This window comes from Gopherus flavomarginatus, chromosome 2 (genome assembly GCF_025201925.1).
Source record: "Gopherus flavomarginatus isolate rGopFla2 chromosome 2, rGopFla2.mat.asm, whole genome shotgun sequence".
Classification (NCBI taxonomy): domain Eukaryota; kingdom Metazoa; phylum Chordata; order Testudines; family Testudinidae; genus Gopherus; species Gopherus flavomarginatus.
In genome coordinates, this window is record NC_066618.1 from 102,634,278 (window position 1) to 102,653,549 (window position 19,272).

At 42.1% G+C, this 19,272-nt stretch overlaps 1 protein-coding gene across 1 annotated transcript in view; it reads left to right on the top strand.

Moving 5' to 3' along the window:
* The first annotated feature begins 1,754 nt into the window (after nucleotides 1–1,754).
* The window catches only part of RAMP3 (receptor activity modifying protein 3), a 110,558-nt gene continuing 93,040 nt past the window's right edge, over nucleotides 1,755–19,272 (top strand). The window contains exon 1 of the mRNA XM_050937824.1: nucleotides 1,755–2,089. Within this exon, the coding sequence (XP_050793781.1) occupies nucleotides 1,897–2,089 (193 nt within the window). The 5' untranslated portion in view covers nucleotides 1,755–1,896. The remainder of the gene's footprint in view (nucleotides 2,090–19,272) is intronic.

The following is a 19,272-nucleotide window of genomic DNA, read 5'->3' on the forward strand; positions in this document are numbered from 1 at the left end:
TAAAAAAGAGAAACAATCAATAAACATCATAGGGTAGCAAGCCTGTGGCTATATAGAATTTCATGGTTATCATTATCTCACAGTGGTTGCTCAAAACTTCATGTGGATAGTGGGAATAGAACTCAGCTCCTCCTTTAGAAGCTCAAGTGCTAATAGCTGGAGGTAAAGAATGATCTCCAATCCCTATTAGTTGTCTAGGGCCTATGATATTTCACCAGATGTTTCCATCCAGGAGAAAATAGTGGCATGCACAGACTAGCAAGTTCAATACAATATCTTTAAAAACTTAATTCCCATCACTATATTATAATACCTATGACTTAAAAGGCTTTAATGTGATTTGTTTACATTTTCCATTTCTCTCAGCTTGGACAATACAAACTGGCCAGTCAATTTCACGTTTGTTTATAGTCAATTTCACTTTGCTTTAGAACTGCAATACATAGCACCATGCTGCAATGTTTGGACTCTCCAAATTGTTTTGAAAGGCTGTTTCCCTGGCAGTTTCCAATCAATTGAAACATTACACACACAGTATTTATAAAAATAAAGTTATACACAGGCACACACATAACACAATCTATATTATAACATTAGGTTTTATAAAAGTTTAGTTTTTTAAAATTCGAAATATTGTGGTTAATCTGACCTTACCAGTGACAGCGACTTCATGCACTATTGAAATATAATTTCCTAGATGCAATCTTTCTGCTTATCTAGAAATACTTTCCGGCTGCGTATGAAACTGAACAGCATACATGTTTTTTAGTTGTCTTGCTACGTCTCCAGGAAGCCTCTCCTTGTTGCTTCGGCTCCTGGAATTTTTAAATCAGGACGCTAACCTCAAATGCTTATGGATCGAGGAACATAGGGTTTAAATATTGATGAAAATGAGCAATGTATGGTTTCCCCTCTGGACATGATCATGCGGAGATGAAATGGCAGCATTAAAACACATTCAGCACTTGCTTGAGGCTACTGGCTATTCTGCTCCGGAATATATATTTTATTAAAGTGTAGCGGCTGCCGATCTATACATATTACATTTTAAATAACACATTGGCATTTGACATAACTCATGATGTCCTCAAGCAAATGTGATGAGAAAAAGTGTCGAGGAAGATATCTCAGCAGAAGTTTAGCTCATGGCAACTATGCGCTGAACAAGGGATCCCTGGCAGACGGTGCCTGCCCTGGACAGCCCGTGGGTGAGAGTTGCCAAAGAGAAGAGAGAAAATGCCCAAACTTCCCCCTTAAAGACTAAAGCTTTACTGATCAATGGGCAGCCGGGGCCGCCCCTTTTCTGTTTGGAAGGAGAGACTGACGAGAATACGATTAGTGCAGTCAAACAGATGGACACACAAGCCAGGAGAGACAGTCCCACAGACACAAAGGCACTCAGCAGCCAGGCACATAGGCACGCTGCAGGTTATCACCCAAGGAGCCACACAAAGACACCGAGGCGCTCAAGAGGCTCAGATAACACAGAGACAAGCACACACACAGCTAGCAGCTCCCTGCTGGTCAGTTTCACTGTCGCCCCAGACAGCTGTGCAGGCAGCCTCCTCTGTTGTGGGCCTCTCCCTGTCTCCTCCTTCTCAGCAACCTCCAGCTGCGCGAAACTTCCCATCGGCTGCCCTGGAGGATCCCAGAATAGCCACAACATCCTCCTCCTTCCTCCCAGTCCAAAGGGGAACCGGAGAAAGGGGGAGGAAGAAACAAGGCGGGGGAGCGGCGGTGGGCAAAAATGGGAAATGGAAGTTGGAGTTGATTGGTGCTGCTCAGAGGCTGATGATCACATCTCAGGGTAGGGAAGGGGAGGAGGAGTGGAGCTGGGGGAAAGCTTGCACGCCCACCCACCCCCAGTTGCCGCTGCTTCGGCTTTGATGCAAAGGAATGAAGCGGGGTTTCCTGAGAGAAGAGCGTGTGGTTGATCCGAGGTGTGTTTGCTGGTGGCTGCAGACCTGTCGCCCTCTTTCCTCCCCATGCGGGCGCTTTCCTCCAGAGGCTCTGAGTCCTGGTTGCTTCTGCTGCGGGATGGAGACGCATGCTTTCTGGCTAGTGCAACTTTTCCTTTTCGCGCTGTGGGGTAAGTACCTGGCTTGCAAGATGCTGCTCAGAACATCCCGGGCAAATGGTCATTAAAAAGCAACTGGAGAAGTTATTAGCATTCCTAACTTACTAGCATTTATGAATCTTTGCTGTTCCAGGAAGGTGTTTTGTCTTAAATAACTTAAACCGTTTATTATATTACCCCAGCAACAAAAGTGTTCAAGGTACTGGTTAGCGGGTTTCCCATACGAGATAAAAGGAATAGATTTTTGCCAGGCATCTTTAGCTGAATGTACATGTGGAAATGTAAACCCTTTCTACAAGTCCTGATTCTGCTGGAGAAGCAGAGCCCTTCCAGAAAGGTGATTTCATAAGGGGTTATTACATGCCAGAGAGAAAACAATCATTCACAACCTCCCCCTCTCTAATTCCCACCTCACTTAAATTATTCAGTAACAGTCTGAGTAAGGGAATCTGAAAAGAAGTCCCTCTCTAAGGCATTAATGAGTTTGTGGCTGTCCTCAAGGAAGATGTGCAGGGTTGTATTTTGTAAGGTTAGTGGCTTTTTAGTGTCAAAGGCATTTTTGTGAGACTATATTAGCTGAAGTCTGATTTTCACCTTATTTGCTGGAGCTGTATATTAAAAATAAAGACTGGGGAAAGGCAACTTGGATTATAAAAGAATAGATCATCTGTTTGGGGAGAGGATTTTTCTAAGAGCAGAAGGAATCTCTTCCTATTATATCAAGCACTGGGAACAGACCTCTGATAGTATCCTGGTGAGAAAGGAGAAGCTGTCTCCAACCCTCTCCTTGTTTCCCCACACATGCCTTAGCAATTAGTTACAGTGTGAGAGATATGTACATTTCACCCAGGGTATTGGTGATGCTGTGACAGGCAAAGAACCACCTCCTTCTCAGGCATGCAGCAGATGTCTGTTGTAAGACCCAGAGAACAAGACTGAATAAATGTAAAAATAAGATGCCAAATCCTGAAAAGCTTTGAGAACTGAATTGGGGTTAGCTTGATTGTGTACACAGGAACTGTATGGCTACCCCCCCCTTTGTTCTTGCAATGATATTAACTAAGGTAGCACATTTTTCTGTAAAATAGTTCAAAATAATCATCTTTGACATGGTAGCTCGCTTCTTATAGATTTGGCCAATTCCCGAAGTCCTCACTCAGGCACAGTGATCATTGTCCTTGAATGAGAGCAGCAAGATTGGTAACTTAGTTTTTGACCACCAGCCCAATTCAGCCAATTTTGCCAGATGAGTCAAGACATACATCTAACTTTCCAGGAAGAATGAATTGACTAACTTCTGAATTATATTCATTCTTTTCACACCAGCTTCAGTGTGGGCTCCCTCCCCCCGTTTGGGAAGGAGGAATTTTCATGGTCTGGAGGCTGGATGATTCTATTTAAGATTTGCTCAAACAGTTACTTGTAACTGTGCAGATACCTTTCAGATTTTTCACATTTTTTAACTTCGGTTTACACTATGTTGTTAATCATTGATATTTCATTTCCCCCCCCCCCTTGTAGCTGTCTTTAGGAATTCAGGATTTAAAACCTTATAGTCAAATCCAGAGTTACTGACAGAGTTTTATTTACACCAGTGTAACTTAGGTGATGACAGTGGAGTTACTCTTGATTTATACAGATGTAAGTGAGAGGAGAACCAGGCCCAGAGTATTTAAGAGGGTATTCCATGTACTTTATAGGAGATAAAAACTTGAGACCAGAAGTTAGAGATATTTACATGGAAAGGCCTATAAATAAGAGGAACATCTGGTTCTGACAATTTTCAGAAACTATGGGCCTCTAGTAATATTTTTTGCTTTAAAAAAAGTAAAATGTTCATTTTGGTGGATTTTTCTCTCAATATTGTTTGAAACCTACCTTATGCAGTCAAATGTTTTGTACATTTCCATTTAAAATGCATTTCAGAATACAAAGTTTCCTGACACCTAATGGTTGATTTCTTTACTGCTGAACACAGGGAAATAATCAGTAAATTCTGATTAGGAGAAACTTCCAGTGTTAGATTTTGCCATGACTCTCACAAGTGAAACATGTTTACTAAGGATTTATTCCCAGAGAATGAATGGACTGAGGACTAGTCTTCCTGTACCTCCAACAATTACACACAGATCTCATCAGAGATACTAACAGGTCAGTCCCAGACTAGAGTTTCTTGCCTACGCCAGTTGCTCACCTAACTGAATTTTACTGAAGAACTGATTTTCATGGTGGTCTACAACTGACAATGGATTGCTTTTGGTGAAAAGCAAAGGGATAGATTTTGCATGAACAGCAAAGATGTAAATGGAATCAAACTAATTCCCTGTTTTAAAACCAACTTTTTATGATTACTAAAAATTCACAATGTGGATTCTGACTATTATAAATGATACTCAGTAACAGTAGTAAGTCTAAGCATAAGCCAACTATAATTTAGCTCAGTGGTCTGAGCATTAGCCTGCTAAACCCATGATTGTGAGTTCGATCCTTGAGGGCAGTCACTTAGGGATCTGAGCCAAATCAGTACTTGGTGCTGCTAGTGAACACAGGAGGGCTGGACTCCATGACCGTTCAGGGTCCCTTCCAGTTCATTGAGGAAGGTATATCTCTATATGTATTTTTTTCTGATGACGAGTAATATAAACATGGTTCCTAGCATCAGTAATTCTTCAGGGATATTGACTTTAATTGAACACTTTGAACCATCGTTGTTCCTCCTTGTTTTTATTTCCGTTTGATCCAGTTTAAACACTGACCCTTGTGCCCTTTCTCTTTCGGTCAAATGTTGTTATGGTTGATCAGTCAGTGCTCCCGTTGAATTACTCAAGCGTATATTTTGAGAGCCTGTTCTGCACATCTATTTATCTTAGGTAATTTACGTGGCACCCATTACCATAGCATATTAGCGCCTCACAGCCATTAATGTATTTTCATCACAACATCCCTGTGAGGTAGGGAAATATTATTATCTCCGTTTTTTTACAGATGGGGAACAGAGAAGCTAAATGACTTGCCCAATGTCACACAGGGTGGAGCAGGGATTTGAGTGCACAGCCATTTAACAGTCCAGTAGCATATTTTACAAGAGTAATTGTTCTGGCATCCTTTCCCAAACATTCCTCCATCCAAGCTGTAAAGATGGTTGATTATTAGTAGCGCTGTGTCTATAGGTAAGGATGAAAGATGCTATATAAGTGTAAGAAGTTATCATTTATATTGAAACTTCATATTTTTTTAATTGTACAAGCATCTGTCTCAGCAAAACATGTTAAAGTAGAAATGTGATAACTATCATGATCTTTAGCACTTTTAATGCCCGGATCTCAAAATAGTCTACAAAATTGTAAAGTATCATTACCACTGTATTTTACAGCTGGGGAACTGTAGCACAGAGAAGCTAAGTGTTTTGCCAGAGTTGCCCAGCAAATCAATGTCAGATCTGGAAACTCCCAGGCTCCCACTCTTGGATCTTATGCTCTGGACTACACCTCCACACTGCTAATTATCACAAGAGCTGTATCAGAAGGACCCAATCCTGCAAGGTACTCGCGCGCCTTGTGTAAATGTAGCGTGCCCTCAAGTTCAACTCCATGTAAGGCTGGATTCTAGTGAGAAAGAGAAACGCATGAATGATTTTAAAAAAACAAAACCAATTGATTACATTTGAAAAAAACTTCCCTATCATCTTACTGATGAATCTGGTCCACTGTTTTGTGGCTGAAAGGGTTGGGATGAAGGGAGTGAAAATCAGCGTGAGAACAACATTGAATACAATAGATCAAGGTGTCAGTCAGTCAGATATAAGTATGAGTCTGTGTGTACTCTTAAAATGAGAACATCTCATTTTGAAACAGACCAGACCAGCTTAGCAATACACTACTCTGCCAAAGCGCTGCTCTCGTTTGTTAGGGATCCTGCATGTTTTCAAACAGCAATCAACAGGAAATAGAATCAACAAACACTATTGCTATCACTTTTGAAGCAAAGCAGACAAATGCTGATGCAGCCTGTGCTTCCAAGTTGCTGTTAGATCCTGGCACAGCTCCACCACTTCACAGTTTCCATCTTCCTTTCTCTCTCTCTTCCCCTCCCCCTGTAACCTGAAGATTTTTAAGGTCTGCCCAGACCCCAGTGTACAGACTCATACTCGGTACAGTTAAGGTGACTGGAAAAAATGTACTGTGTTCATGAGAGAGATCTTCTGAAATGTACATGGATGTACTGTGGGTGGCAGCAGAGAGCATCAAATATTCAAGCAAAAGCATGCTGGTCCCAGAAGTCAAGACAAGATTAGAGGTACAGTCCAGATTAAAGATAGGAGATAGACAGACACACACAAATTGGCAGACTGATTCTGATCCCATTCCACTGATGCAATTCCACTGAATTCAGAGGAGTTACTCCTGATTTACATAAGTTAAAGAGAGGGTAGCACTTGACTCTGACACTTTTTTTTTTTTACCTGGGAGTGAAATCGTCTCATAGTGTGTGATTTAAAAATATATATACGTTGTATATACACAAACACATACACACAATTTTATAAGGATATTATTGTGGACAACTTCGTGGTGTAGGACGGCTTTCCTCAGTAAAAAGTGCACTAGGTATAGTGGTTCTGCTTTTTAAGCCATATTTCTTTATTACGCTATCAAATTGTTATTTGTTTGAGACGCTGTTTCTTTCCACCACCTCAGTGCGGATTACAGAAGCTTACTCACTGGTTGCCCTAATGGCAAGCAGATGAAATTCCACCTACTTCCATCAAAAAAAAAAAGAAAAAGAAATTGCGCAAAGGCGTCAGTGAAAAACTTCACTCGCCAAATACACCTCTACCTCGATATAACGCTGTCCTTGGCAGCCAAAAAATCTTACCGTTTATAGGTGAAACTGTGTTATATTGAACTTGCTTTGATCCACCGGAGTGCGCAGCCTTGCCCCGCTGGAGCACTGCTTTACTGCATTATATCCAAATTTGTGTTATATCAGGTGGCATTATATCGAGGTAGCGGTGTACCATTTGTCATCCATCTGTGGCTTTGTTTACTTCTTGCATCTCTCTCTCATAGCAAACTACCTTTCCCCATAGTGCTTGAGCACATACACATTTCCACTGTAATAATGACACCAGTCTTAATTCACACCTTTGGTGGAAGTCTGTGTGTGGACACTTTCTGATTTAAAAATAAGAGTCCTATTTCAATAAAAACCAAAATTGAAATAGGACACTTATTCCAAAATACAATTTAATTTTGAAATAAAAGTGTCCGTACAGACTTGCACTGAAATATAAAGGTTGTTATTCTGGCACAAATTTACATGTAGGCCAGCCCTAAGAAAGCTATGACTAGCCCCAGAAAAGAGGTGGGAATGAGGGAGAGATCTTGATTTTAGTATGACTTTTGACATACTCATCATCTCATAAATAAACTAGGAAAATGTGGTCTAGATGAAATTAATAAAAGGTGGTTGCAAATCTGGTTGAAAGGCCATATTCAAAGTGTAGTTATCAATGGATCACTGTCAAACTGAGGGATGAATCTAGTGGGGTCCTATAGGGGTCTCTCCGGGGTCTGGTGATCTTCAATATTTTCATTAATGACTTGGATAATGGAATGGAGAGTATGCTTATAAAATTTGCAGATGACACCAAGCTGGGAGGAGTTGCAAACACTATGGAGGACAGGATTAGAATTCAAAATGACCTTGACAAGTTGGAGAATTGAGCTGAAATCAACAAGATGAAATTCAATAAAGACAAGTGCAAAGTACTACACTTTGGAAGGAAAAATCAAATGCACAGCTACAAATGGGGGATAACTGGCTAGTTGGTAGTACTGTTGGTAAGGCTCTGGGGTTATAGTGAACCCCACATTGAGTATGAGTCAACAATGTGATGCAATTGTGAAAAAGGCTTATATCATTCTGAGGTGTATTAACAGGAATGTTGTATGTAAGACAGGAGAGATAATTGTCTACACTGCAATTAGATGCCCATGGCTGGCCTATGCCAGCTGGCTCAGGTTGTGGGACTGTTTCATTGCAGTGTAGATCAGTCTTGGGCTGCAGCCTGAGATCTGGGATCCTCTCACTACACAGTGTCCCAGAGCCTGACTCCAGCCCAAGCCTGCAAATCTATACTGCAATTAAGCTGCCCCTCAGCCTGAGCCCCGTGAGCCCATGTCAGCTGGCATGGGCCAACTGTAGGCTTTTAATTATAATGTAAATATACCCTAAGGGAAACCTGATAACAGTTTTCAAATATGTTATGTGCTGTTACAAAGAGAATGGTGATCAGTTGTTCTCTGTGTCCACAGAAGGCAAGACAAGAAGTAATTGGCTTAACGGGCAGCAAGGGAGATTTAGGTTAGATATTAGGAAAAACTTTCTAACTACAAGGGTAGTTAAGCTCTGGAATACGCTTCTAAGGGAAGCCGTGGAGTTCCCGTCACTGGAGGTTGTTAAGAGCAAGTTGGACAAACACCTCTCAGGGACGGTCTAAGTGTACTAGGTCCTGCCTCAGCACAGGGGGCTGGACTAGAAGACCTCTCAAGGTCCCTTCCAGCCCTACATTTCTCTGAGTCAATAGGAAGCATTAATGTGAGCCAACAAAAGGTTTCCTAAAACTTTATAGGACTGCTCTAAGATAATATCTTGACTTCATGTCTTCCCTGAAACTAATCCAGAAAGTACCGGGGAGAAGTTTGTTCTTCACTGAAGTGAATGTCAAAAGTGTATGAGCTGTTACAAATGGTTCAATGACTAGAGAGGAAGACAGCCTCTGTCTTGAGAACAGCATGACCCGATCTCACTGGTGTCATTTAGTAGTGGCCTTCATTTCTGATGGGAATTCAGAGCTATGTTTGCCAAATGCTCTGTGACATTGTTTTTGCATCCTCTTGTCTGCTGAGGGCTACGTGTTTAAGGATCTGTCCTTTTATTTTCTGTATTTTTTTACTTTATCTTAAAGTAAAGGGTATCGTGTTCTCTATTTGTTGCCCAACTGTTTTCAGTTCTGAAGAAGTGGTGATTGGGGAAAGGGGATTAAGAGCCAAGTTGCTGGTCTGAGCATATAGAGAACTGCTGGATCAGCCAACAAGCAGTGATGCTGGAACAATTTTTATAGTGGGGGTGCTGAAGGAGGAAACCATGGATTGCTATTCCTAATTCAAGCCAGGGACTGTGGCAGCACCCCTAGTTCCAGCACCTATGCAGACCAGCCCTCCAGAAGCATTCCTGGCATGGTCTAAGGGCAAGCCAGGCACCAAAAGAAGCATGGACAACGTCCCTGATCCTTCAGACTCTAAAATCTTTGGCTAAGTCTGTATAGGATTGGGCACAAGAGAGCAAGAACAGCGAAGTTGTTGACATGCATGCACATACACAGCCCCAATTCTGTCTACTGCTGACTGTCTGAGTGGCAGAGTTGTGTACTAGGGAGTTTTTCGAAGGCTGGGAGGAAGAAATTCCCCTGACCAGGCAGTGCAGCAGCAGGAGTTTGCTGCTTCACGGCCAGTTGTACATTCTGAAGGCTGAAGTAGTATTTGCAGCATCTACAGCCTGCCCTGCGCTGGGGCAGTGGAATGGCCGTTTGATCTAGGTAGTCTCTCAGTCTTATCACCAAATCTCTGCTGCTTGGCAGTGCATAGGGAGCTTCTGTGGAGCAGGGTGTCTGGTTAGCAGACAGGGAGAGCAACCCCAGCATGGGCCCCTGCCCCACTTCCTGAGCAGTAGCAACAGAGGTGAAAGTAAGCCGATCCTGTCCAGTACAGCCAGGGCTGGCTCCAGGCACCAGTGAAGGAAGCAGGTGCTTGGGGTGGCCAATGGAAAGGGAGGTCATGTTTGGGTCTTCAGCTGCGATTCAGCGGTGAGTCCCTCGGTCCCTCTCTTCCTCTTTGAGCTGCTGCCGAAGAGGAACAGAGGGAGTGAAGGACTTGCTGCCGAATTGCCACCGAAGAAAGAAGCAGCGTAATGGAGCTGCCGCTGAAGTGCCGCCAATCGGCTTTATTTTTTTTTCCAGCTTCGCTGCTTGAGGTAGCAAAAAAGCTGGAGCCAGCCCTGAGTACGGTGTACCAGCAAGAGCCGGTACGCCGTGCTGGACTGGACCGGCTTCCCTGGTGATGATTTAAAGGGCCCAGGGCTCCAGCCACTGCAGGGAGCCCCACCCCCTTTAAATATTGAAAGACCACACCTCTTCTGGTAGAGGCCACGCCCCCACTCAGGACTCCGGCGTACCGGTAAATCCTTTAAGTTACTTTCACCCCTGAGTAGAACCCCCCCAATTTTGCTGCTAACAAAGCTCTTCATGTCACAGGGGAGATGTGGCCAGATGTTCCCTATATTGTGTTTTTAGATTACTGCATTTAATAGCATAAATATGCACATTCATATAACTGCATCCTTAATATTAAAGCAGAATTAGGCTTACACAGTTATAAAAAACAAACTGAGAAATAGAAGTTAAAATTCCTACAGAAACATTAACTGTCACATGGCACATGCGTAACCTCACCTATTCCTGTTTTACTGTTAAATGAGCAGCCTAATATAGTGTTGTTAAATGTATAGCATACAACAGGAATGCTCAAATTCCCATTTATGCCATAGACTTTGTGTGACCTTTGGCAAGTCACTTAGGCCCAGATCCTCAAAGGTATTTAGGCTCCTAACTTCAATTGATTGCAGTGGGAGTTAGGAGTCTACATATTTTTCAGGATCTGGGTCTTAGTCTCTCTGTCTGTTTTCCATCTGTAAAATGGGAACAGTAGTGCTTATCTACCTCACAGGGTGGTGCGAGGATAAAGACGTTAAAGACTGTGAAGAGCTTTGAGATCTACTGATGGAAAGTGTGATATAAGAGCTAGGAATTATTAGTGTTAAACTTAAGACCTAATGTACCACACTGAATATTCAAACCCACCTGGCATCCCAACTTCATTTCCATCAGCAGACACAGAAGGGATTTTTATTCTGAGAAACCAACCTGAATCCCACCTGACTGGCGTGCATTTCACCAGTGGTACATGTTCCCACAGTGTGAAAACAGCTGCCACAGAATACTCACTATTGAGCAATGGGGCAGAGTGAATATTGCTGGAGGAACCTTGGGCCTGATTCTCCTACATCAGTGCAAATCAGAAATAGTTCTATCAAAGCCAATGCAGTTACACCAACATGTAAGTGAGGTGAGAAGAGAATCAGGCCTCTTAAAACATTTGAATTTCCAGGCTTTCTTTATATTAGTTCAGCGATTTGAATGTCATATGAATGTAGTTTTTTGATGTTTGCATTTGATTGATTTTAAGAGTGGAAGAACATTCCTGTGCTTAATCAATATTGTTACCTTTTTAAAGCTGGGGTTTCCAAAGTGGTCTAAGGCCATCTGGTGCCCAACTCCTGTTGTGCGGTGCCCTTATGGCTCTGATGCAGGACTGGGATGTTGTAAAAGAGTTTGGGTCTTCTGTGTAAGATCTTATCTCTTGCCTACAGGACAAGTTTAGATGTGGGTTTGTTTTTACACCCAACCGTTATGTATTTTATCACCAAACCAATTTGTTTTAAAAACTTGTTTGTAGACATAGGCCCAGATTTGTAGGTTTGGCTCCACTCAGTCTTTCAGTGCATAACTGACTTAGGAAACTAGTGCCTAGAGTTTTAAGGCTATTTAGATGCCTAAGTCTTGTTGAAATAAATGGGAGTTAGAAGTCTAAATACCTTTAAAGTTGGGCCCTAAGTATCACTTTCAAAAACGATTTAAGCCCCGAGGTGTCTAAGTGTCATTGAAAGTCAATTAGATTTATGATCCTAAGTGCTTAAGATGCTTTTGGAAAAAAGACTTCAATTAGGCATTGCAATGCAGAGCAGAGCAACCGCTGAATATCTGTAAAACTTGGGGGCATACTCCAGAATGAACTCTTCGCCGGGGATAGAGTGGTTATTCCACCACTTGCAGTTTTTAAATCAAGACTGGATGTTTTTCTAAAAGATCTGCTCTAGCTCAGATGGCTGTAATGGGCTTGATGCAGGAATTACTGGGTGAGGTTCTATGGCTTGTGTTATGCAGGTCAGACTAAACAACCATAATGGTCCTTTCTGGCCTTAAAATCTGAGCCTCTATATGCTTTCAAAGTTCAGCCATTTTTAGTTCTATATTGGAAAAATGGTTAATTCATTTTGGGGGGGGGGAGGGGGGCGGGATGGAGAAGTGCCCCTCCTCCTTCTTCTCCAGCTTCATATAACTCAGCAATGGCTAAAAGGGCTTCCTTCAAACTTTCACCAAAAAAATTGCCTTTTATCTGAGATCAAGCATAGAAAATGTCAGTCCAAGAAGAACACTTTGGGGCAAGTGAAAGCGCGGAGATTACAGATACTGATTTGCAGCCTTAATTATAGCATTTTTACCAAACATATCTTGCACTGTGAAGAGAGATAATAAACACTTGGCTCAAACTGTGTCAACACTTCCATTTTAAATCGTATTTGCCAAGTTGAAACTTCTTTGCATTCAATCAAGTGACCAGAGAGTTTATGGATTAATCCTTTCTCAAAGCAGTCAAGGCTAGGGTAAAGCATGTGCTATTAATGCTGTCGATAAAGAATTATGAAAAGTCTCCTGAAACAATGCAGGGAGTTTGGCTGCCTTAAACTAAGCAATTGGTTCCAACTCTGTTATCTGTGCCCCAGCTGTAAAATAGAAGTTCTAAGCCTAGGGAATAACATGGGTATACAATTAGTTCTGATGCTTTTTTTAAAAACAAAACTTACGTTTGCTTTTGAGTTCTGACTTCTGTACAAACGTATATTGTTCTAGTACAACCAGACACAAGGCGTCTTTTAAAATCTGAGATTTTGTAGGCATTTTAAGTATTTAATCTACACTAGTGCCCTATGAGAGTTTGAGGAAAAAACATATCTGAAGATGGTTTGGATATTGTATAAAATGAAAATTGCTGTGTAGTTATTATGGTGCTTGATGATAGTGCTTTGGATCAAGGGATCACTACCTCTGAGCTCAAAGGAGAATCCATCTCAAAGCCTGTCCTTGAGAGCAGACTCACTTCTGTTTTCCAGCCTGATTTTTAGGTGCTGGAATATAAGGCATTAGGGACTTTTGTGTACTTTCACTGAGTTTGGATTACTTCCAGGGATCCAGGGGAAGAACTGAGTTTCTTGTTTTCCCATATAGTGTTTTCTTTTTTCGTTTCCCATGCGTGTTCATTGGCATACCCCTAACACAGCCCTTGTTTCCCAGTTTCCAGTGCAGCTGCAGATCATCTTCAAATAGAACATCTGTTTGTGCTTGGGCTGGAAGGTGTTGTACATGTTACCTTCCTTCTGATTTTTTATTAAAAACATGTTGAGATAAAATACAGCAGAAAGGTAAATTGACAAAAGCAAAGAAAGCCACAGTTTAAAGGTGAAACACAGACTAAGTCATCTTGTTCCTGTAAGTATAACTTAAGTGCTAGAAGATGTTTCTTGAACACTTAACTGTGAATGGCCTTGGTTTTATTTATTTTCAGTCATATCTGTAATAAATCTGCAGTGTAGTTCTTATTCATGAAGATAAGGAGGTGGATAGAGAAAAAAAGTGACAGGATTAACCCTCCACCTAATGTCTCTTTGTCCTGAAGTGTTGTCTTCACCACTGAATATTTTTTAAATGAACTGGCGGTATTTGTGAAACTTGAAGATCAAAGACAATAGAGCTTCAAACCTTTGCCTCCTCTAAAAAGAACCATCACAACTTTCCCTTCCTGGGGAAAACTCAATTCCATTAGCCCCAGTTCTGCCCTCAGCTGGACATGTGTAAATTCCACTGAAGCTAATGAGTGACACCAGTGTAACGGAACTGGGCTCTGTCATTTGGGCTCAAGTCATTTCATATACTAGGGGTCTTTTTGTGCAAACGTGAATTGTTGCAAACTTCCCGGCCCCCACAATGTCACTTTAGTATGTTAGAGAGACAAGGGGAGTGAGATAATATCTTTTATTGCACCAGCTTCTGTTGGTGAGAGAGACAAGCTTTTGAGCTTAGACAGAGCTCTTCCCTTGGGGCAGGGACCTATTATTTTATTTATGTATGGAGTGCCATGCATACCTACCATATGATGCTATATAAATTACAATATGTGCCAAGGTCTGGGATCTTGTTGCTACTTTGTGACTGCCATGGTGAAAGTACTATTCTGTCATAAAAAGTCTTATGTGCTCATATGAGACCTGACAACCTGGAATTCAGGACCGAAACCTTGGGCAGTTTCAAGAACCTCAGGCACAATTGTCATCTTATGGTACATATAGACTTTACTGGAAAATTGACTTTGATGAAATCACATAAACATTAGGACATTTAACCTGTTACTGATTAGCAGGAACAGGCTGCAAGAAGAGCACACATAAGCTGGGGTGGGCAAGGTAATTAGGGTGGTAATCTTGTTGCAAGGAAAAAACATTTCCCAGATCTCCTGTGATATCAGGATCTTGATTTAAAATGTCTGCTTCTCAGGGGAAAAAGAAGTTTTAAACCTCTTTAAGTATCCCGGGCTATAAACACTTCCTCAGGAGGGAGTGTGCTGTGACCCTCGTGTGTGAAACTTACGTGGGTCACTTCCTCTTCCCAAGGCTTAAAAAAATATAAGCTTATTTGGCTGTCCCATGCAGTTCCTGTGATTAAAGTCCTAATTTGCCTTGAGGGACTCATACTGTACTTGCCATTCACAGGTGAATAGATGTCGAATTAAGCCAGTATTGGGCTGACCTTTATATTTCCTTATTATAAGTAAACTTTATGCCACATCACCTTTGCTTTAGTCTTTTCATGCTTCTTTGGCTAAAGACTACCAAGCATCACACATGCTAAAAATATTTGCTTCCTGGTAATCATGTGGTGCATTGTAGATTGGTAGGCTAAGGGTCATATACGATCCTAGAGTCCCATGATTGTCTTCCATTGCAATCAGAACTGAAGGCAATACCTGTATAGGAATAATTTAGATAGCTGACATTTTTTGTACTTCGCCTCAGCTGTTACCTCTTTTTTTTTTTGCACGCACCTTAACCATAATGTTGCACAGCCACATCTCACATACATCTTTTAGATAGAGATGTTCATGACTATAACACACTTCATTTGGACAGAAACTGTTTCTTTGAGACAGAGGGAGCTGGGATCTAGTCCTGGCACAGAACTGGCTGTTAGGAATGCATTATCCCAAATCTGATGCTGACTTCCCTCTGTGGTCTTGTGTAAATCACTTAACGTACCTTCATGTCCCTGCTTGTAAAATGGGAACAACAAAACAATACTTCACAAGGGTGTGATGAAGATGTATAAGTTCAAATGGTTGGAAAATAAAATAGCCAAAGTATTATAGTGTCTTTTCAAACCCTTGGCTTTTCCCCCTTTATAGGTAGTGTCCTAGGATAACAATCATGCCCACTTAACCCTTTTGCTGCCGGCATCTACCATAGCAGGACATGGCAACGTGCAGTGCACTTGCTGTTAATAGCTAAAATGACCAGATATCCTGATTTTATAGGCACAGTCCCGATTTTTGGGTCTTTTTCTCACATAGGCACCTATTACCCCCCACCTCCTGTCCTGATATTTGACACTTGCTATCTGATCAGTCTATTAACAGCTCACTGAGGATTTTAGCACCTGGATATTACACTGATTGGTGTTCTATAAAGGCCCATGAAAAGATTTACCATGTAGATAAGGGATCACATAGGGCAAAATGCATCTCCATGTTAGACAGCACTGAAGTGGTTAAAGGAGTAGCACTTAAAATCAACTTTTAGTGATCCAGTCACAAAAACAAACAGAAAATTTAACTGGTAAAGGAAGAGTTATTAAGATTGCCAGAAAATGTAAATATCCAGTGACTTTTTGATGTTTTTGTCAAACTATATTTTATAAATTAGCAGAGCCATTCTAAAAATAAAGGTCTCTTACAGAAATGAATCTATTAAAGAACAGTTTTCGTGTAAAACTGGATGGACTGGGATGATCCCTAGCCTCTCTTTGCCAGAAGCTGGGAATGGGCAACAGGGCATGGATCATTTGATGATTACGTGTTCTGTTCATTCCTTCTGGGGCACTTGGCATTGGCCACCATCAGAAGTCAAGATACTAGGCTAGATGGACCTTTGGTCTGACCCAGTATGCCATTCTTATGTTATGTTCTGAACATTAAACATCCAGGCATACTCTGTTGAGAAATTGTGCAGAATATAATAGGGATGAAACCAATGGAGTTCTATAGAAGCTACACTAAAAACCCATATAATTGAAGGGGAAAAAAATCTCTTTCTACAGTTTTTTAAACTGTCCTTTAAAATTCTATAGCTGAAATAGAATTTTCCATAGGATGGTCCAAAAAGCCTATAGGAATGTCCTCATTTTAATTAAAATCTATAGAACTTTTCCATAAGGTGCATGTGCATTCAAGAATCAGAGTAGAGTGTTTGTGGTCCAGTGGCACTTAAAGATTCCAGTCAGGACCAGAACTCTATTGTTCAAGGCAACACATGAACATAGAGAAAAACACCAATGTGGCCCTCAAAGCTGAATTGAACATCTTATGATCAACCAAGTTCTAAGTTTAAGATTTCTCTCGCAACACAACCACTTGCAAATTACAGCGCTCCGCAGACAACTGCAAGGAATGTCAAGGTAACATCAGTGGGTGTAGGATCAGGCCCATTATATTGTATGGGAAACATGGATCATTGGTCTCCTGTCTTGTGTGGTAAGCAAAGGAGGAAATAATTCCCCCCCTCCCATTTTATTTGAAATTATAATTATCAGTATTTTTAAAGTGCACAGTGGCAGCTCCAGGCACCAGCGCTCCAAGCGCGTGCCTGGGGTGGCAAGCTGCGGTGGGGGGGCGCCCTGCTAGTCCCTGCGAGGGTGGCAGTCAAGGAGCCTTCAGCGGCTTGCTTGCAGGAGGTCCGCCAGTCCCGCAGATTCGGCGGCAATTCAGTGATGGGTACACCAAAGCCGCGGGACCGGCGGACCTCCTGCAGGCAAGCTGCCGAATCTGCAGGATCTGGGACCTCCCGTGGGTGCCCCACTGAAGGCAGCCTGCCTGCTGTGCTTGCAGTGGCAAAACAGCTAGAGCTGCCCCTGAAAGTGCATACACATATTTTCTGCTAAGGAAAAATTCATCCCAGTGCAAAGAGCTTGTGTAAGGCTCTCCATACCATTTTACACCCTTAATGTGTGATTCTTGTGTAGCACGCAGGGGCCTGCGCACAGACGTGAATTCAAAAAATAGCGATTTAGGAGTGTTTGAAAAGCTTTTCTGCTTGCCTTTTAACAGGTTTACTCTGGGTCATCTTTTGATTAGCTTAATTCTCTGCAATTCTGCACTGCTAGACTTGAATTGATGCAGATCTCTTGGAGAGAGCACCATAAACACCCTGCACGTGGTGCTGGGAGTCAGCCAAAAGCAGTTCCTTATTCCACCAGCTCAGTTATACTTTTGAAACAAAGGGATTTTTTTTCTTTCTTTTTGGAACAGTGTTCCTCTGGGAAGGATTTGAGCTATGGTTCCCCGGAGGGGAAAAATCTACTTGAGAACTAATCTGTGTAAGTGTTTGTGTCACCATTTAAGAACCTGAAGGGAGTTTACTTCATGCAAATGATGCTAACACTAAATAATTAGTTTCTCTGCCAGCTACAGATTAGTTGTTGTGAAGACTGTCATGTTATATTTCTTTCTGTAAGAATTACTTCATCTAAATTTGAATAAGACAGAAAAGTTATGATGGAATCATAATTTAACATCTCTGGTTAAGTTTTTGTTGCTGAGTAGGGGATTTAGATGCACAGTTCCCATGATAAAATAGAAATTTTGTGTCTATAACTTACTAGTCACCTTTGAAAGTCTCTGCTTGGAACAGTAACAGTGGGTAGAGCCCTGCACGGACATCAAATTTATATCCGCAGATGTAGAAATCCACGGACACAAATCAGGTAGCCGAGGAGCTGCAGGGCACTACCGGAAATGGCAACAGTGAAAACAGCTGCACGTATGGTCACCGCTCACAGGAGCTAGCACCCCACACAGGCAGCTCCTCCAGAGTTGCTGTATTGTCCCCCATTCCACCCAGTCAGGTGGGCACCAGGCTCAGCGGCTTGCACAATACTGGACTAGCACGACCACAGACACCTGATGCTGAGCCTGGTTCCCACCCAGGGGGTGGGGTTGGGAGCAGTACAGCCACACCAGAGGACCTGCCTGCGCAGGTGGGGTGCTGGCTCCTGCGAGCAGCGGCTGGATGTGTGGCTGCTTTCACTGCTGCCATTCCCAGTGGAGCCCTGCAGCTCCTCGGATATCTGCTTTATATCTGCGGATATCCACATCCACGGATATAAATTTGGCATCCATGCAGTGGTTTAACAGTGGGTAAGTCTACACTGCAGTAAAAAACCTGTGGCACTGAGTCTCAGAGTCTAGGGCTTGGGCTGCAGGGCTAAAAATTGCAATGTTGACATTCAGGCTCACACTGGAGTCTGGGCTTTGAAACCCACTTCCCTTGTGGGGTTTCAGAACCTGGAATCCAGCCTAAGCCTGAACATCTGTACTGTGATTTTTAAGCCCTGCATACAAAGCCCTGTGACCCCGAGTCAGCTCATCTGGCCTGCTGTGTCTGTGCCAAAGGTCTTTTATTGCAAGGTAGATGTACCCAGTAAGAAAAAGAGTTTAAAGTAAAGAAGCAGAAAATCTATCTCAGAGACTTTTGGGAATACATATTGGTTATTCAGAAATTGTTAAGTATTTATATATTGCCAGCAGTGAGTTAAGCGTGTTACAAATACGTGGGAGGACAGTGTTTCTGACACAGTTGAAGTAAGATTTCAGAATAATTGGCAGGCTTCTTGGCAGTCTCAGAAAGGGTTGGGAAGTTCTGAATTGACAGGGAGACTTGAGCGACTAGTAACATTAGTAACGTTCCATGTTGAGGTGCACTGATGGATGAATAAGAGAAGTTTGAATTACTCCATCTTCTGCTTTACTGGCTCTGTGGAAGGAGAATGCCAGTGCCCTAAATTCCCTTACCAATTCAAAAAACAAACAATGATATTTCAGACTCTTGACATAATATAGCGCTGCCTTGTACTGTTAGTTCCAAATGTTAAATACATAACTTAGTACCTGTTTTTCATACCACCTCTACAGGAA